An 18,638-nucleotide genomic window follows, 5' to 3' on the forward strand; every position below is an offset into this window, starting at 1 on the left:
TCTCTGCTTTTAAAGAGCCATGTGATTAAATTACACCGAACTGAGTACTTTGCCTTTTTGACATTTAAAATAACATAATCCCTGGAGTAGCAGCAAGAGGCAAAGAATTTAGGAATCATCTTTAAATTCTGCTTGTCATGGGAAAAAAAGATCTGATTATGGCTGTTAAAACTTAAGTTATCCAGCCATACCTAGCATACAGAATGAGTAACACAGAAACGAGCCTAAGATTTCATAAAAGACATTTCTTTCAATAATGGCAGTATCCTTTTATGTCCCAAATGCTAATACAGAGACAAATTTTACCTAATATTTAAAGTAAACCCTGAAGATATAAAATAAAATGATTCAAATCTATTACTAAGCATCTAATTGGGTTTGAAATCAATAACAGCTTCACTTATTTTTGGACAGCCTTAGGTATAATTTTGACTATGAGAATTCTTTCACCTTTTTGACAGTTTCTCAGAAAAACCGAGTGGTTGAATATGATACATGTGGCCAAAGTGGCACAGACAACCTTGCCTTTTACTTAGTGTCTAGAATGGTTTACTGCCTGGTACCTGCAGAATTGAAGAATGAGCTCTTAACTCTCACTTAATCAGCTCTGACTCAGAAGTTTGATTTCATAAATGTCTTGTTTGAAGAGTTACAGTTTATTATTCACAATCAAGAAGCAGAAGAACTTAAATCATGGTGAGCTTATAGACCCCTCAGGTTATAGGGCATCAATGTTCCCTAGAACATGCCTCTCAGAATATTAAAGACTCCAAAACTAACTCAAAACTTATGTGAACCTCATTAACATGAGGATTTCATAAATGTTTCTACTTGTTGTTGTTTTGTGGTGATCGCTGTCATTGTTACAGGCCCATGACAGCCCCACAGATGAGCAGGTGTGACCAAGGTCACAAGGGAGCCACCACAGCCAACCACACCATGTCATCCGGTGTGAACACCAGGTAATTCACTGTACCTTATTCCTCTATGATCTCTCAATTTCATACAAGCTGAATTTCAGCTGTTAGAAATGAAGGGAATCCTGAAAATAGTCAATATTGAGTGTGAAAACCTCCAAGGTGAAAGTTTAGTGGCACAAGAAAATACCAAGGCTTCTTTTGAACTTATCGTAGAGATATTCAGACCATCTTCATAAATTGCTATTTGTGTCGATTTGTTTGCATGAACAGGCTAGACGGTCTCTGCCTCCTGGGTGGTCTTTGAACTAGTCCAGTGTTATTTCATTTGCCCCCAACAAAAAGCAAACAAACAATAATAATCAGAAGATGGTTTCTCATGCCCAGGGCAGTAAAAGCCAACTTGCTTTTATCTGGACATTTCTTCCAAACTTCGACTTACATCCTCAAATGATGCTTTTCTGTGATTGTGGACTTAATCTTCTGCTGTAACTCAGACACTATTTATGCTAGTTAATATTTTACCTGTTTCATGCCAGCTATGTTAACCTTAAATGCTCCAAAACAAACAAAAGAGTTAGCTTCCTCCTCCAAGGAAGATAAGACAAACTCAAAATTAGCTTAAGAGAAAGTTCTCTTTTCCCTGTATGAAGTAGTTAGCAGGGAGATCATAACGAGAAAATTAAATAATTTTCTACTCTCTCTGAAGCATATTTTTGAGTGTATATCATTATTTATGTAAAGTGAATTCCATATTCATAATATGTGCGTATATTAAAAATAAAAAATGAGTAAATTCTAAACCCAGCTACAAATAGACTGATGGACTGGTTAATTCATGCCTTAATTTCTTATAGTAAGGAAAAATGACATACTCTAATTTAAGTGATATTTAGGGACTCTCTAGGCAAATTGAGTTAGGCTCAAATATTAGATGAATGGTCCATGAAGAAAGGGGCCTCGGTCTTATCAATGAATCATAAAACCATAAATCTCCAGAACTGAAAGGAAATCATCAATGTTTCATCAACGGATCATCTCAAACAGAGCACAGCATGTTCAAACTGTAACTGAGATTTCAAAATTTCAAGAACTTCTGTAATTTGGCCACAGTCCAGGAGTTGTATATGTTATTATAATGTTTATCTTTACCCAAATTATACAGCAATGAAACAGCTTTCATAGCAGCTGTAATTGCTTCATATGCATAACCCAATGAAAGATAAAACTTTCCTGTTTTGGAATAATACATATATGTTGGTGAGCTTATCAAAATGTGTAGCTTTTTATACATTCTACAGCTTAAGTGCTTTTTCATATGAAAAAGTCAATAATAAGCCCCAGCAAAGGGACCATGTTCTTGCTCTGATAGTTATGCAGACTATTTTTCTAACTCCCAGGTACCAAGAACAAGGAGCCAAACTGCACTTTATCAGGTACAGAAAGACTTGCTCTAATTTTATACCAGTCCTGACATCTTGAGATGATTGTGTTTGAGCTGGGTTATGGTTCCATTAGATTTTATTTAATTGAAGCATGACATACTATGCCCGTGTACTTTCCCAGGAAGTCACTAATGTATAGCCACCGCAATTCGGGATGACAGTCTCTTCTAGGTTGATAAACTTTCTTCATTCCTCAGATGAGGTTCTCCTCACCCTACCGAGTCATTAACTCACTAGGAATCTTGTATTTTTCTTCAGTGTAATAGCCTCTTCTCATAGTGGCCACATGCCCACATTTTCAGACCCCCAGTTAATCTTTTATAATTTCCCAGGGAAAACCTTCATCTACTGGAGGAAGGGCAAGGCCTTCCCCGAGAGGAACTGGATGAACGAATTGCGCGGGAAGAGTTCAGAAGGCCTCGGGAGTCCCTGCTGAATATTTGCACAGAATTCTATAAACACTGCGGACCAAGGCTGAAGATCTTGCAAAATCTGGCTGGAGAGCCACGGGTCACTGCCCTGGAGCTGCTGGATGTGAAGTCTCACATGAGGTACTGGCCTCACTTTCCCTGCACCTGAGCCTGGACATAGCTTGGGCCATGTGTCTGAGTAGGTGTGTTGGCTGGGGCTGGGAGGTTTCCAGAATAAAAACTTAAGATATGCAGAATGATTTGTTTCCAAGGACTTGGATACATGACATACAAGCCATCTGGTAAAGTGAAGACGAGGTCCATCAGACAGGGTCTCACAGTGGACGGGGCAGGGTGGGGGGGTGGTTCTTAGGACAAAAAACAAGGTCCATATATTTACTTTTCAATAAAAGAAAGAGAAAGACAAATTTCATCACTCAAATTCTGTTGACTGCCTTGATTCCAATTTTCCACGAGAGTCCAGCATCTCTCTGCAGTTTTCTTACTGAATGCTGCACACTAGGTTTTGCTGGCCTGCTCATGCTGCCCCCAGACTCCCTGTGCCCTCAGCTATGAGACTATAGGATGGCCAGCAGTTTTACCTTCTAGACTTTGCTTGGGCCTGAAATCCTCTTTATCCTCATGCATAATAACCTTCCAACAATTCAAAAAATTGCCCTTGTAAAAATTCTGAACTAATTGTGCCAGTCAGCGTTTAAGCATCTTACTCCTATTGTGCCAGGGAGAGGCCCCGGAGTTACACCATTACACACTCACATTTTCTCCTTCGTATGGTGGTGCCACTTTCCTGTTACTCATGCTAAAGTCCATGTTTACGTTTTCAGATTCTTAAAAGGACTGTGATTCCAGAAGACCTTCTATTTTTAACAGTTTGTAAAGGATCATAGAAAGTCCCTGAAAGAGAAATGTCATGGGTAACAAAAGATTCACTTGGAAAGTTTAATGCATCTATAAAGCTAAAGGTAGAATTAGGTCCTAGCACTCAGAAGACTGCAGTTTAACAAAACACACCCATTTCCCAGTTGTCATTTTAAAAATCATTCTTTGAAAAAAGTTAGAAAGTACTCAGTGAAGGTAAGGGCGGGGCCGGACAGGCACGGTGAGCAGAGCTGCTGCTTTTCCCCTTCATCCTAATTTCACATTCTTCGAATTGTGGGCACACACCCAGAGCTTCATTTGAGTTCATGCTCCCCCTTGTGCAGTAAAGGGGAAGAGACGATTTCACACTGAGAATTTCTGCTCCTGGACTGGTGTCTTCAGAGAACGTCCCCAAGTTGGAATGTGAAGATCCTGTTGCAACCGCAACCAGGGCTCTGTTCAATCCCTCCACTTTCTTTCCCACTGATACCTCTAGCTGACTTAAGTAATTATATAAACTGAGAAACATCACGTTCCCAGAGTCAGAAAATCACTACTACCAACAGCCATTTTGTGGGAGAAAGGGAAGAAGATTCCTAAAAGATGCATAAGTATGTGTGTGAGAGAGAGACACTAGGGAAGACCAACTGTCCTATATCCTGTTAGGACATCTTAAGGGAGGACACAGCAAGAGTCAGGGAGGCCTGGAGTTCCCTCTAGAGGCCAACACCTATTAAAGACCAAGGAGCTATAATTTTAAGAGATTCAGTTCAGTGCCAGGCACAGATCTAAGATACAATAAATACTTAAAGCTAATGAAAATGATCTGAATACTGCACTACACACTAAGGGTCTAAAATAAGGTTCTGGGCCTTAAGATTCCACAGTCCAATTCAAAAAACAGAAGAAAATAACTATATTATCGCACATACTATAATCACGTGTATGCATTTATGTATTTATCAGTTTATCAAGGATTTGAAGCAACTTACATAGGATACAATGTATATACCAATTATAGAGTCAGAACAGTGTGAAAAGTGAGCAAGAAAAAAGTTATGTTTATGATAAATTAGCACAGGAAATTGAAAGGAGTTATTCATGAATCATAAATTTGACCCTGAACTTCAGCGTTATCAAAGCACTGAGTGAAAAATGATTAATGAGGAAATGATAATGTCAGTAAGATAAAAATAACCAGTTATTTGGTGAAACAATACTTTTTTTAAATATGAAGAATGAGAAATCTGTTGTAAGGGCCAAGGGGAGACTTTCCCTTCACCCTCTGAAGGTTTACTTAAAATCACCTGACAAAAGTAGATTAATAGAAGAAAAGGCATGTAAATTGATTTGCTCATGGGGGGTTTGTTTTGTTTATCGTTTTATTTTGAAAAAGAGTCTCATTCTGTTGCCCTGGGTAAAGTGCCAGGGCCTCATCATAGCTTGCAGCAACCTCAAACTCTTGGGCTCAAGTGATTCTCTTGGCCTCAGCCTCCTGAGTAGCAGAGACTACAAGCACCTGCCACAATGCCTGGCCAATTTTTTTTAATTTTTTTTTAATTTTTAATAGAAATGGGACCTTGCTCTTGCTCAAGCTGGTCCCAAACCCCTGAGCTCAAGCAAGCCTCTGTCTCAGCCTCCCAAAGTACTAGGATTACAGGCATGAGCCACCATGCCTGATCTATTTGATCATAGTTTTATGTGACACATGAGCCTTTAGAATGAAGACCCAAAGATACTGTGGAAACTGTCTACTTTTATAGTTAGGTTTAACCAAGTATGGACAGCTATGTGGAAATATGATGGGACAAAAAGGGCATGAGCTACTGTTAGTAGACTAAGTGGGGAAAGCCAGCAAGGCCTGCCTGTTTAGATTCTTCTGGGCCTTTCTATGTAGCCTTCCTTTCTTTTGAGTATAAAGCAAGGCCCTCTCTGGAATGGGAGTCTTATGACCTACAATCAAACAAGGCAGGTAAGATAATTTCTTTATGGCCAGTTTTTATACTGAAGGGCAAGGAGAAAGAGTAACGTTTAAGTTTTACGGATGGCTTCAGGGGAAAGGTGTTCTGGTTTCAATAACCTACTTTGGGGAAGAGGGATTCCAGTTTCTAGAGTAGCCTGGGGAAGAATGAAGGGCCAGAAACTGGAGGGCAGGAGATCAGTGAAAAACTTTCACTTGTGTGGCCTTCATTTTGATGTATCGTTTTCGGATACACCAAATGTCTCCTGGTTGGTGTCTGTTAAAAGGAAAGAGTAGTAAGATGAACAACGTCCTCATCCACATCTCCATAGGGGAGAAAATGCTGGATGCCTGTCAGGAGGGTAAGTTGGCATAATGTCACGGTGCAATTCAACAGAAGTGTCTGTCACCAGGGTAATATCACCCAAGAGCAGTTACTACATGGTCTGGATCTTTAGGAGGGCTAAATTTTTAGTGTCCAGGGAATATTTAGACTAAATGCTCTGGATTAATGAAATTTCTCACAAGATTTTGATAAAGACAGGCCTGTCATCTTCTCTGAACAAATAGAGATATTCTGTGTAGAGATATTCTGAGTAGGAACAAACCCATAGGCTTTGACCTTATACCAAATAAAGGATGTAATTCCATATTTCCTCTTATAAATTAAGTACATAAGATATGTATAGAAGTCAGAACTAAATACAAATATAAATTGGTGGGTAGTGTTAAATCAGAATTAAGTCAGAAGGGTGGATAATGTCACCAAGGAGAATTGATTTAAAGAACGGTAAATGGGATAATATAAAAATATAGGAGATATTTATAGAAAAACTGAATAGAGACAGAGTTAAAAGGCAGTGCTGAACACAGGCTGAACTTCTGCATTGCAGAATATATAGTTGATTGCAAGGCCCTAGAGAAAAATATTCTTGATTAGATAGAGTCTCTGCCTTAAGGGAATTTATTGCCTCATTCCCAAGCTAGAGTTGCCAAAGCAGCAGGATAGTAAGATCTGCAAATTCATTCTCTCTCTCTCTCCCTCCTGCCTTCTATCTCTCCATAAACTCTCTGTCATTCTCTCCTTTCTCCTTCCCTCTCAATGGAAAAATCTCTTGTGTTCTTACTGGGAAAGGACCATAATTTTTTTTTATTAAGAAATTATTCATGTGATAATACAGCAAAGACTTATGAAAAGGAAATGTTGATTTATGCTCAGAGCAAATTTATTTGTTAACATGGCCAAGAATTAGAGAAACTTAGGCAGTGATCTACAAACTACCTTAGATTCAACTCAAATTACAGTTCTCAAGCTTAAAATATAAGGGCTGATCATTTCTCAAGTATTTCTCTGTGTCATTTTTAAAAGAAGTAAAAAGTAGGACATAGGATATTTGCGATTGGGAAGGGGGCAGGGGAAGGAAGGAATAGGGAGAGATTTGCTAAAGGATAAAAAATTATAGCTAAAGAGAATAAGTTCAAGTGTTCTATTCTTCTATAGGATGGCTGTGATTAACAATAATATATTGTTTATATAATTAACAACAATAGTTTCAAAACAACTAGGAGTATATTGAACGTTCTTAACAAATAAATGTTTGAGATGATGGCTATTCTAGCTACCCTAACATGATCACTGTACAAAAATCACCTGTACTCCATGAATATATATAATTATCATCAATTAAAAATAAAATGTTTTGAAAAGAAAAAGATAAAATAATAAAAGAAAAGAAATAAGCACATATAGTTAAACTCTTATTTGTCACAGATTATTTTCTGCATGGCATATTCATGAGAAAGAGATAAACCCAAAAAAATGTATTGGTTGTTTACAATCATTTCTTTAAACACCCACATTCATATACAATTTCCAGGACAATATGAATGTTCCATCTGTAGAGAAGACACTGGAAATGAAGAGATAATAACTTATTCTAGATAATAAAGAGTTGCCATGGAGAAGATGTATTGATTTATGCTTTCAGAATAAGCCTAGTAAGAAGAAATTGGGGAGAATTTAGTGACCTACTTATGAGGAAAACTTCTCAGAGTGTGGACCTCCAAGAATGGAATGAGTTGCTTCTATAGTATAGAACCTCCCATTCATGGAGCTTGTCAGATGAAGTGATGGTTGAACAATCTGTGAATTAGGGAGGTCATGGCTTAGCTGTGATTCCTAAACCAGAGAGCCTGTCAACATCAACTGGGGTGCACCTACACCAGACCTCCTCCCAAACATTTATTTATTCTGCCTCTCCCATCCTCTTCGAGTAGTCAAAATTTCTCTTTATTGAAACGCTATAGTTAGTATATGAGAAAAAGAATGACACAGTATTACATTGCACCCCTCCTAAGGCATTAACGGATCTGTGCAATGACCACTAACGGCAGCTAACATCATAAGAAGAGGCACAGCTAGGAAAGCCTCCTGGTGGAAGTATACGCCACCTGTTCCTACTCTTGCCAGAAAATCAAAACTGAGTCTGTAGATCTAGCCCCTAGATTTAACTCCGATAGTTAAATATAGAGACAGTAGGGTGGATGAAATTGTACCATGGAGATTCACTCAGCAAAATCCAGAATTTCACTACAGATAAATTACAAGATAGTAAAAAGAAAAAAAGAAAGAAAGGAAAAGCGGGTGGGGAAATCTATCACTTAAGAAAGACTCATTTGATTTTATTTTTTATTTCAAATAAATACCAGGGTACAAATGTTTAGGTAACATTGTTTTCTTTTTTTTTTTTTTTTTTTGTGGTTTTTGGCCAGGGCTGGGTTTGAACCCGCCACCTCCGGCATATGGGACTGGCGCCCTACTCCTTGAGTCACAGGCGCCATCCTAGGTAACATTGTTTTCAATTCTAAGGTCAAGTTCAAGTTATTGTTGAGCTGAACACCCTCGCCCTGAGCACATTAGGTGAGATCCCTTCCTCCCCTCTTCCCTTCTTCTCTTCTCCCTTCTCCCTTGCTAGGCCATATTTGTGTTTGTCTTTCCTGTGGGCACATAGTTGTTGATATATTAATTAGTATCAAGTACAGTGGATACCTTTTTTTCCATTCCTAAGATACTTTACTAAGAAGAATGTGTTTCAACTTCATCCAGGTAAACACAAAAGATGAAAGTCTCCACCCAAATTAAGAAAGACTTGAAGGCCAGGTGGCTCACACTCTGGGAGGCTGAGGCAGGAGGATCATTTGAGCCTAGGAGTTTGAGGTTTCACTGAGGTGTGATAGTACCACTGCACTCTAGCAGGACAGCAGAGTGAGACTCTGCCTCAAACAAGGATTAATTAATTAAAATAAATAAAAAAGACTTAAAGATGTGCCATCCGATTGAAGTTTATGGACCTTATTTATTCCTGATTTGTAAAAATCAAAAACATGTGTTTAAAAATTATGAGATAGGGCGACACCTGTGGCTCAAAGGAGTAAGGCACCGGCCCCATATGCCAGAGGTGGTGAGTTCAAACCCAGCCCCAGCCCAAAACTGCAAAAATAAATAAATAAATAAAAATTATAAGATAGTCTGAGCATGGTGGTTTACACCTGTAATCCCAGCAATCTGCAAAGCCAAGGCAGGAGGATTGCTAAAGGTCAGGAGTTCAAGACCAGCTTGAGCAAGAGTAAGACTTTGTCTTCACTGAAAATGGAAAAATTAGCCAGGTGTGGTGGGTGCCTGTAAGTCCCAACTACTTGGTAGGCTGAGGCAAAAAAATCCCTGAGCACAGGAGTTTAGGTTGCTATGGGCTATTATCACACCACTACATTCTACCCACAGTGACAGAGTGAGACTTTGTCTCCAAAAGAAAAAAAAAGAAAAATTGTGAGATAGAATGAGAATCTTGGAAACAGACTAGATTTTAAAAATGATAAATAATTTTTAATTTGTTAAATGTCATATTGTACTTTGGTTAATTTTTTTGACTCCTTAACTTAAAAAGCACATACTAAATATATATGGATAAATAATATGATGCTTGAGATTTACTTTGAAATAATTGAGTATAGGGAAAAGGAGGAACGACTGGAGCAGAAGGGAAACAAGCGTGGTCATAAGTTGGCAGTTGTCGAATCTAAGTGACGGGTACACTTGAGGGGCTTAACATATACTCATTTCTCTACCTCTGTGCATGTTTGAGATTTTCCGAAGTAAAAATTAAAAATACACAGGTTTATGTGCCCAACCCTAGCAGATTCTTGTTCATTAGGTCTTGGATGGGCCTGGAAAACTATATGTTTTAGTTTTCATTTTCGTTTTAAGCTGTATATGACTCAATGTGTATACATTGAATACACATTGTGTAGTCAGAGCTCCTGCAGGACTATTATGATCTCTTTCAACCCTGAAATTGCATAACTCTAAGAATGTTATCCTTAGGGCGGCAGCCTGTGGCTCAGTGGGTAGAGTGCCAGCCCCATATAAACCAAGCATTCAAACCTAGCACCAGCCAAACTGTAACAAAAAAAATAGCTGGGCCTTGTGGCAGGCGCCTGTAGTCCCAGCTACTGGGGAGGCTGAGGCAAGAGAATCACCTAAGCCCAGGAGTTGGAGGTTCCTGTGAGCTGTGTGACACCATGGCACTCTACTGAGGGTGATAAAGTGAGACTCTGTCTCTACAAAAAAGAAAAAAAGAATGTTCTCCTCAAAGCTTTTCCAAGCCCAACTTGCTTCAAAAAAAATAGAAAAGTTTGGCCTGGTGTAGTGGCTCAAACCTGTAATCCTAGCACTCTGGGAGGCCAAGGCAGGTGAATTGTTTGAGCTCAGGAGTTTGAAATGAGTCTGAGCAAAAGTGAGACCCCGTCTCTACTAAAAAAAGAAGAAGAAATAGAAAAACTAGCCAGGCACTGTGGCCGGTGCCTGTAGTTCCTACTACTTGACCGAGGCAAGAGGACCTCTTGAACCCAGGAGTTTCAGGTTGCTGTGAGCTATGATGCCACAGCACTGTACCCAGGGCAACAGAGTGAGACTCGGTCTCAAAGAAAAAAAAAAATAGAAAAGCTTATTTCTGATGTCACTTTATCTCAATCCACCTCACCTCTTTCAGTAACAGTCCTAAAAGCTCACGATGTACACATGCCTCCTGATACTGCCCTCACATGTGGCCTCTCTGCACTCTTCCTCCAAGATTTCCCTGCCTGCTTTCCACTTCCAGCAGAGCCTTGGTTTGCCTGGTGAGGAATATACTGCTTCAAGCCAAAGATTCAAATAGTAGCTTAAGGTTTTACCCTGTTAAAGAAATTTGTGTTCAAAGGAATTATCAGTACCTTAACAAAGAATATGGAAATTTCAGACACTGTGAGAGGAGCCGTGGGTATATTTTTTGGAATCTAAGTCTTTTTTGGAAAAAAATATAATCATACTACTATCATATAACGTGAAAGACATTTCCAGAAATGGGTATGTGTTGCCTCTTAATAACATCTACACCTTCTCCGTCTGCTCAGTGTATTTGTCTGAGGCACCGTAAAATTCCAAAACTTCCTCCTTCATACACAATTAAATTAAATTGACTTTCAGCCTATGTCATTGTATTTGTATTATTTAGAAACTGGTAATCCATATCTAGCTCTGAAGATTATCTAGTTAATCAATTATCCCATTTACCAGAAACCTCATTTGCCCAATCAGATTTGTGGGGCAGTTCCCCACTGAGGCAAATCCCCCAAGTTGGGTATAGACACATGGTTCTGGGCCTGGGAACCTGAGCCCACCTTGAAGGGAGCACAACTGTCTCTCTGGCAGTTCCTATGTGGAATGGAGTTAGGAAATCTGAGAAGTAGAGATAACCACAACAAAAGCCATCCAGGCAGAACATCCGGGCCGATTATATAAAGAATGTCAGCAAGCAGGAGGGTCCACATATAGGACAAAAGGGGAGGGAGGCGAGAAATGGAGTTTGGGAGGAGAGAAATGGAAATGGAGTTTGAAAAACTCCTTGGGCTGCAATAAAAACCAGTATTACATTTTTACAGGGTGCCTTTGACCTTGACTGTGGGCACATAAAGAGTTCTGAAGGCATAAAGCCTACTTGGACATTTGATGTGCATCTGTTCAGGTGCATGCAGGTTTCAACATACTGATAACGTGAAAGAGGAGCAGAGGAGTGGAGGATGTGGGGAAGAATGCTCTTTATTCAGAGACTTAGTATACTGAAAGGTGGTAATTAGCATGATGTTGAGTGGGAAAACTTCCACTGTGCCATTCTAAGTTTATTTAAAAAAAAAAAATTTAGGTTGGCAGAAATTGCGCACTCCCTTCTGAAGCTGGCACCGTATGACACTCAGACAATGGAGAGCCGTGGGCTTCGGCGCTACATCATGGAGATGCTGCCCATTACCGACTGGACAGCCGAGGCAGTGAGGCCGGCCCTTATCCTCATCTTAAAGAGATTGGATAGAATGTTCAACAAAATTCACAAGATGCCTACCTTGAGGTGAGGATGCCTCCAGACAGCTGTTATTACAAATTTCAGAGTTAGGGTTTGTCATTTTTTAAAATGATGGATCAATTGAGCGTTGAATGAATGACTTCAAAGTTTTCTGTTGATATATGTGTATAACTAACTGGGTCTGTGAATGCCTAAGTAGCAGAGTCCCCATTGAGGAAATAACATTCCCTTTAAAAATATGTGTTCTTTGTCTCTGCCAGGCCAGAGTTAAAAAAAAAAAAAAAAATGTGTGTTCATCTTGAAAAAAATCTATCCCTTCCTTAACTATCTTGTTCCTTACCTGAAACACAGAAGAAATTTAATTAGTATCCCTTAATCCTTTTTGAAATATGCCTTATAAAATAACTAATCAGAGAAGAAAATTCATTTGATGTCCAAATTGCTATCTTTAACATAGCTAGTTAACATATTTAGGGACTGGTTTAGAGAAATGTCAAGTTTTATAATAATCAGCCAAGCAGCAGCTAACAAGCTTACAGGAATGAGAACAGGTACCTAGTTTCCACCTTTAGACCTTATTTAGTGTGGTACTAAATGATAAATATTTAGTACCTGATATTACCACTCGATGTGTGTTTAGGGGCATGAGACATATTCTCTGGTAGCCTTCTTATTAGCAGAGTCTCTGAACCAATGTATTTGGAGATGTTGGCCCAATTTGGAAATTATAATCATAATGAGCAGACAAGCCAGTTGATAAATGCTAGTAAACTCATGGACTGGTGAATATCAAGTTGGGTCAGTGAGAACACTTTCTATCCTCTTAAAGTAAACCCAAAAGCAATGCAACTCTTGCCCAAGAACACATAGCACTTAATGTTCAACTTTTCAGAACTTTTCTGGGTATTATTAGCCTGTGATCTCCATATTTATGCAGCTTTCAGAAGTTACTGAAAAAAATAAATCAAAAGATTTCCTTCTAATGTGTGATTTCTTCTTATATATGTATTCTTTTATACAATGGTGGTGACTACCTACCCATTATTTTAAATATTCGTTCTTGAAGCACTATTTTTTAGTGGTCCCAATATAGCATTTCTATCAGCAAATGGCTTATCAAAGATTTATAATTGTCTTAGAAGGATGTGTCAAAAAAATTCTTAAATAACTTGGTATCTACCGACGTCAAACATGTCCATTAACTGACTCATTTGTCAGATAATTAAGCTCCTTATAAAGAACTTCATGCTTCCCAATGTAGACCTCTAGATTAATGTGCAGACTGGGTCAGCAATAGGCAATTTTCTGGAGGAGCACGCCATGAAGATGAGATTGGCTTGGATTTAACTTTTTAGGTGATCTCACTTCAACAAAAGAAATGTTGACAACCTAAAGATCACTTGGACACCATTGGTGTCAGGGATGTCAGTACATCCTCATTTATGAATACATCTCCATTTTGTCATTGCAGAGATTCCACTTGGCAAGGAAATACAAGCTTTGAAAGAATTTCCAGGAAAATATATAGGCATGGTGTTGATAACAGCAAAGCCCAGCATGTTTATTTGGGGGCCACAGAGATGAAGCTTTTACTACTAAGAGGATTACAAAATGGATTGACCTTTATTACAGAAAATTCGATGTTCATCTAATTGGGTTATATATACATATATACAGCATCGCCATTTATATTGCCATAGAGTAGCCAAAAAATATGTCATTTCTTGGAAGACAAAGAAAGGACACTTTGTAAATAAATTATTTTCTTCTAATGCGATCTTTCTGGCAGGAGTTAAGCCATATAAATCCAATTAGCGGTAGTCTGATGTGAAAGCTGATCATGTGTCGTCTGATAAACAGATTTCAGAAATGCAGCAAGGTCAGATTAGTTCTATGGACAGTAAATACCCTGTCAATGGGTTTCCTGTATGGCCGTCTCAGCTCCCTCTGCCAAAGATTAAAACCACAGAACTTAAAATGCAAGCCATTCATCATCTCTGTTTTCTCTTCAATAGATTTTGTCTCATTAGTCGAGTGGGGCAGGATTGCCTCTGCCACGTTCTCAGTCCTTCTTCCCCTCCCAGTGTGCTCTGTACTTTTGGAACAGCATGGGTAAACTTCATCCCCTGTGAAGCACTTTGTGGTGTCAGACACACATCCTGTCTTAGATGGCGTCAGAATCACTGTCTCATTCACTTGTTTCAGACTGTCTCCAGAAGGGAGCCAAGCTGCTAATGGCTCCTATATTGTATTCCAGGCGACAGGTTGAGTGGGAGCCTGCCAGCAATTTGATTGAAGGGGTTTGTTTGACACTTCAGAGGCAGCCAATCATATCCTTCCTGCCTCACCTTAGGTCACTGATCAATGTCTGTGTCAATCTGGTGAGTAGCCAAGTGGCAATCTTATGAAACTTTGCAAAATTTAACTCTGCTATTGACTTCTCTGAATTGAAGATTTACAGGTCAACCACTTTTGTGCCCCTACCTACCCATGAAAACAGACGGCTCAGGTGACACTAAAATAGTGAGGTACATTTCAAGGTGGTGCATGGGAAGGCCAGGGGCCGATCCCTGCTCAGATGGGATCGTGGTGTGCTGCTTCCCAGGCACTACCTTGACAATTCACCTCTTCAAGTTGCGTTGAGAGTTGAGGGCTGCCAGTTGGAGAGTGGGGTGGTGGAGACTGCACAATTGGCTAAAGTCGAGGTAGTCTGGGGTGGGGGAGTTTAAAATGCAAAGGACATATTTTTCTTTTATACTGCAAAATGATGCTATGAGTTGGCCAGTTTCAGATTTATGGGTGAACAAAAAAAAATTTTTTAATCATTTATGTAATATCTAGAGCCTGGTCCTCACAAGGTTTTGTAAAATGTGTGGAAATCATGTTAGAGCATTTCATTGAGTAGGACTCACTGCTTAACTAGTTGAGCAATAAATTGTAGTTGGAATGCCTAGTACAAATAGAGCTGCTGCTATCATCATTTTTGTCAGTATTTGCTCCATCAGAGAATGTTGTCTGCATTCCCTTGAATCCACATGTAAGTGTCCAATCTCCTGATTAGAATAGCTTTTTAGTTCATCTCTCATTATTTACATAGTTGACTATAAGCAACATTCTACCAAAACCTTGGCTGAATCCAGTGCAATGTTCGATCTGACTCTAGACATTACATGCCTTCGAAAGAAGACAATAAGAAAATATTGAAAGTAACATGCCCAACCTTCAATTTATTATTACTCATCATCATTATTATTATTATCCTTAAGACGCCTTTATTATGGTTGCATGAAATTGCAGTAGTCAAGGCTGGTCATGTGCTCTGTTTGTATTTCAGGTGATGGGAGTGGTAGGACCTTCCAGTGTTGCTGATGGATTACCCCTTCTTCATCTCAGCCCTTATCTCTCACCACCTCTGCCCTTCAGCACAGCTGTTGTCCGGCTTGTAGCATTGCAGATACAGGTGTGACTGCTTACCCGTTTGTCACGCTCATTAAGTTGCTGTTTGAGGCACCAGATCATGGTGTTCTCTCTTTTTTTTCTGCAAAGGCTGGGCAAAATCTGTGAAACAGAAGTGTGAACACCTCCAAACTTACGGGTTTGGAGCTACAGCCCTGAGCTTGGTCCTAAGTTGTGCTTCTGTAATTCTTCTCGAGATCTCAAAAATAGCAGAGTCATTTAGGCCTGCCACAACCTCAAGAACACTTCAGTCATTTAACGTGTGTAGAATAATGGTTCATAGATCATCAGCTCACAATTGTTAATTGAAAGAGGCAGGAATATTCACAGTCTGGTTTTAAATCATTTTCAGAAATCGCAATATAAATTCTTTCAAATGTTATTACTAGACTTTGAATATCTTAATTTTCTTTAATGATTGTGGGTTGAATACTGTGGGTGCTTTTTAAAAAAAAATTCTCCCACTTCATTTCTTAAAATAATCATTTCCAATGCAAAAAAGTACAGAATTGCAATTTTCCTGCCTATTTCTGTGTGCTGTCCAGTTTTAGAGAATGGTAAATCACTGAAAAGTCCTGTGATCAATGGGAAGTACACAATTGATATAAAGGGAAAACTGACCTGTTGTCTGACAACCCAGCTTAATGGTTCATCACCCAGAGAATGGGTAGATGACAGAAAGGAGATTAAGGGCAGTGGCCACCACGCAGAAGGGAAATAATGACATCCCTAAAATCACACATTTTAATAACCTGTGTACAAAGATCATTTATTTCTTTTTACATTGCTTATCGTTTCCTGGCTTGAAGAAGGCCTTGGCAGGGGTCAGAGAACTTTTAAATAACTTCCAAATGGAGCAAGTGAGAAGTTCTGGTTTTCTTCCTTTTCCTTTTTTACGAAAGTATTTATTGTATGTATTGGTAGAAACATGGAGAAAATTAACAGGAAAATGAGGTTGTTTTTGTACCTGACCATAAGTATTATAATTTTCCACTGAATATTCAAGATGTTACTATCTTTTTAGGTATATAGCTCTCAGTTATGTCAAGCAAATGGTAAAGTATCAGTCTTGAGTGGACCTTGTATGCTGTACAGACAACGATTGATACTCATAGTTTACAGGAGCAGCCAGCAGGGAGTCACCGTCTCCATCATGCTGTATAAGACAAACATGCTAAACGGTGGTCAATTAATCTTTTTCTCTATTATTGCTGCACAGGCTTTAAAAGAAGATTTTCCTTTAAGCCATGTGATCTCCCCATTCACCAACCAAGAACGAAGGGAGGGGATGCTTTTAAATCTGCTCATCCCATTTGTGCTCACAGTAGGATCTGGAAGCAAAGGTCTGATTAATTTAACTAAAGGAAATTTATCACTGTCGTTTTGTTTTCTTAAATGTCAGACTGTTATTTCTTCTTTCTTTTCCCATGAAAGCCTTCACTGAAGTCAATCTGAATGATTTCAATAGGGTTACTTTAGGAAATAAGAGTTTTTCTTTCTTTTCAGTTTAGCCACCCTGGGACGAGAGTTTCTCTGCTCTGCTTCTTAGAAGATACATCCTACTTAAGATACTTTCAGTTAAGCCTAACTCAGGAGGACGCTGTTTCAATTCAGTTAAGAAATGGGATTAGCTGAAGTACAATATGATGAGAATTCACAGGTGCATGGACTTTATGGCCTGCTGCTACCCGGTATAGCAGAAATCCGCCAGTCTTAAATTCCAACCTCTCTTCATTACTCTTCCTCCTTAGGTTCTTTTTTTATAGGAAAAGTTTATCTCAAATGTAAGAATAGTACATTATGAGTATTTGCTAAAAGAAAGAAATGGTAAGCAGGAGATTTGGCTAAGAACATAAGCCTTTGGAGAAAATGCTCAGGTACCAGGGATGGTTTTTGTCCATGGGAGAAGCAGTACTTGGTGGAAAACACCTGAATTTCTAGGGTGTTCTAGCTTGAAATTTGAAAGAGAGCTGAGATTTTCTGCATCTAACATACAACACCTACCTTGTGACCGTTTTTCTTTCTGCTTCCCTCTTGCAAACTGCCCCTCAGATAGCCCGTGGCTGGAGCAGCCCGAGGTGCAGCTGCTGCTGCAGACCGTCATCAATGTGCTCCTGCCCCCTCGCATCATCAGCACCTCCCGGAGCAAGAACTTCATGCTCGAGAGCTCGCCGGCCCACTGCTCCACCCCTGGAGACGCAGGGAAAGACTTGCGCAGGGAAGGGCTGGCTGAGTCCACCAGCCAGGCAGCGTACTTGGGTGGGTATTCTTCTCTCTACAGGCCTGTGCAGGTGCATATGTGTGTGTATGCACATAAACGGATATACGAGTGTACTCAGTTAATTTCCCTCTTGACTCAGGGAATATTCAGAGAGACTTCAATCCAGAGAATATTTAAAGAAGCTATTTGAACAAGAAATATTACCCTTGCAAAATAATCTGTTTTCCTTAAGAAAATGCATGCCAAAAAACACACATTATGGGCGGCGCCTGTGGCTCAGTCGGTAAGGCGCTGACCCCATATACCCAGGGTGGCGGGTTCAAACCCGGCCCCGGCTAAACTGTAACCAAAAAAAAAAAAAAAAAAATAGCCGGGCGTTGTGGTGGGCGCCTGTAGTCCCAGCTACTCGGGAGGCTGAGGCAAGAGAATCGCTTAAACCCAGGAGTTGGAGGTTGCTGTGAGCTGTGTGAGGCCACGGCACTCTACCAAGGGCCATAAAGTGAGACTCTGTCTCTACAAAAAAAAAAAAAAAAAAAACACACATTATCTTCAATGCCTGAGTTACTGAGTTGTTTTTATAAGAGCGTCTGGGAATGTAAGGACGCCTCTGCGGTAAGGATTCCTCTTCGCTGATTAAGTACAAGATCATTAGTGAGATTCGGTGGCTGTTACCAGACCTAGACTCAGTCCAGTATACAAAAGACATTGCATTGCACAACTCGCAGAGCTCGAATGGTCCATCCTCTACGTGAATGGAGCCCTGCAGTGGGAGCCCTGCACACACTGTGCAGCTTCTTATGCCTCTTACTGGTTCTTTTCCTTCCCTCGCAATGTCACCATGAATCTCCAGCTTTATCTTTGACTAGGGACGCCAGTCTGCTTATTCCCCTCGCCCCAGCTTGCCGATTCCCTTCCCCTTTCATTCCTCCCTTCCCTTTCCTCTCTTCCTTTAACTGGC

The 18,638-nt window shown here is 39.7% G+C and overlaps 1 protein-coding gene across 4 annotated transcripts in view; it reads left to right on the forward strand.

Annotated features, from left to right (window-relative positions):
- The window catches only part of UNC80 (unc-80 homolog, NALCN channel complex subunit), a 256,795-nt gene that overhangs the window by 211,459 nt on the left and 26,698 nt on the right, over positions 1–18,638 (forward strand). For all 4 annotated transcript variants that reach the window (XM_053597780.1, XM_053597781.1, XM_053597782.1 and 1 more), the window contains 8 exons: positions 870–962; positions 2,318–2,353; positions 2,695–2,913; positions 11,848–12,048; positions 14,261–14,384; positions 15,338–15,463; positions 16,679–16,802; positions 17,512–17,718. In XM_053597780.1, the coding sequence (XP_053453755.1) occupies positions 870–962; positions 2,318–2,353; positions 2,695–2,913; positions 11,848–12,048; positions 14,261–14,384; positions 15,338–15,463; positions 16,679–16,802; positions 17,512–17,718 (1,130 nt within the window). The remainder of the gene's footprint in view (positions 1–869; positions 963–2,317; positions 2,354–2,694; positions 2,914–11,847; positions 12,049–14,260; positions 14,385–15,337; positions 15,464–16,678; positions 16,803–17,511; positions 17,719–18,638) is intronic.

Source organism: Nycticebus coucang, chromosome 7, assembly GCF_027406575.1.
Source record: "Nycticebus coucang isolate mNycCou1 chromosome 7, mNycCou1.pri, whole genome shotgun sequence".
Classification (NCBI taxonomy): domain Eukaryota; kingdom Metazoa; phylum Chordata; class Mammalia; order Primates; family Lorisidae; genus Nycticebus; species Nycticebus coucang.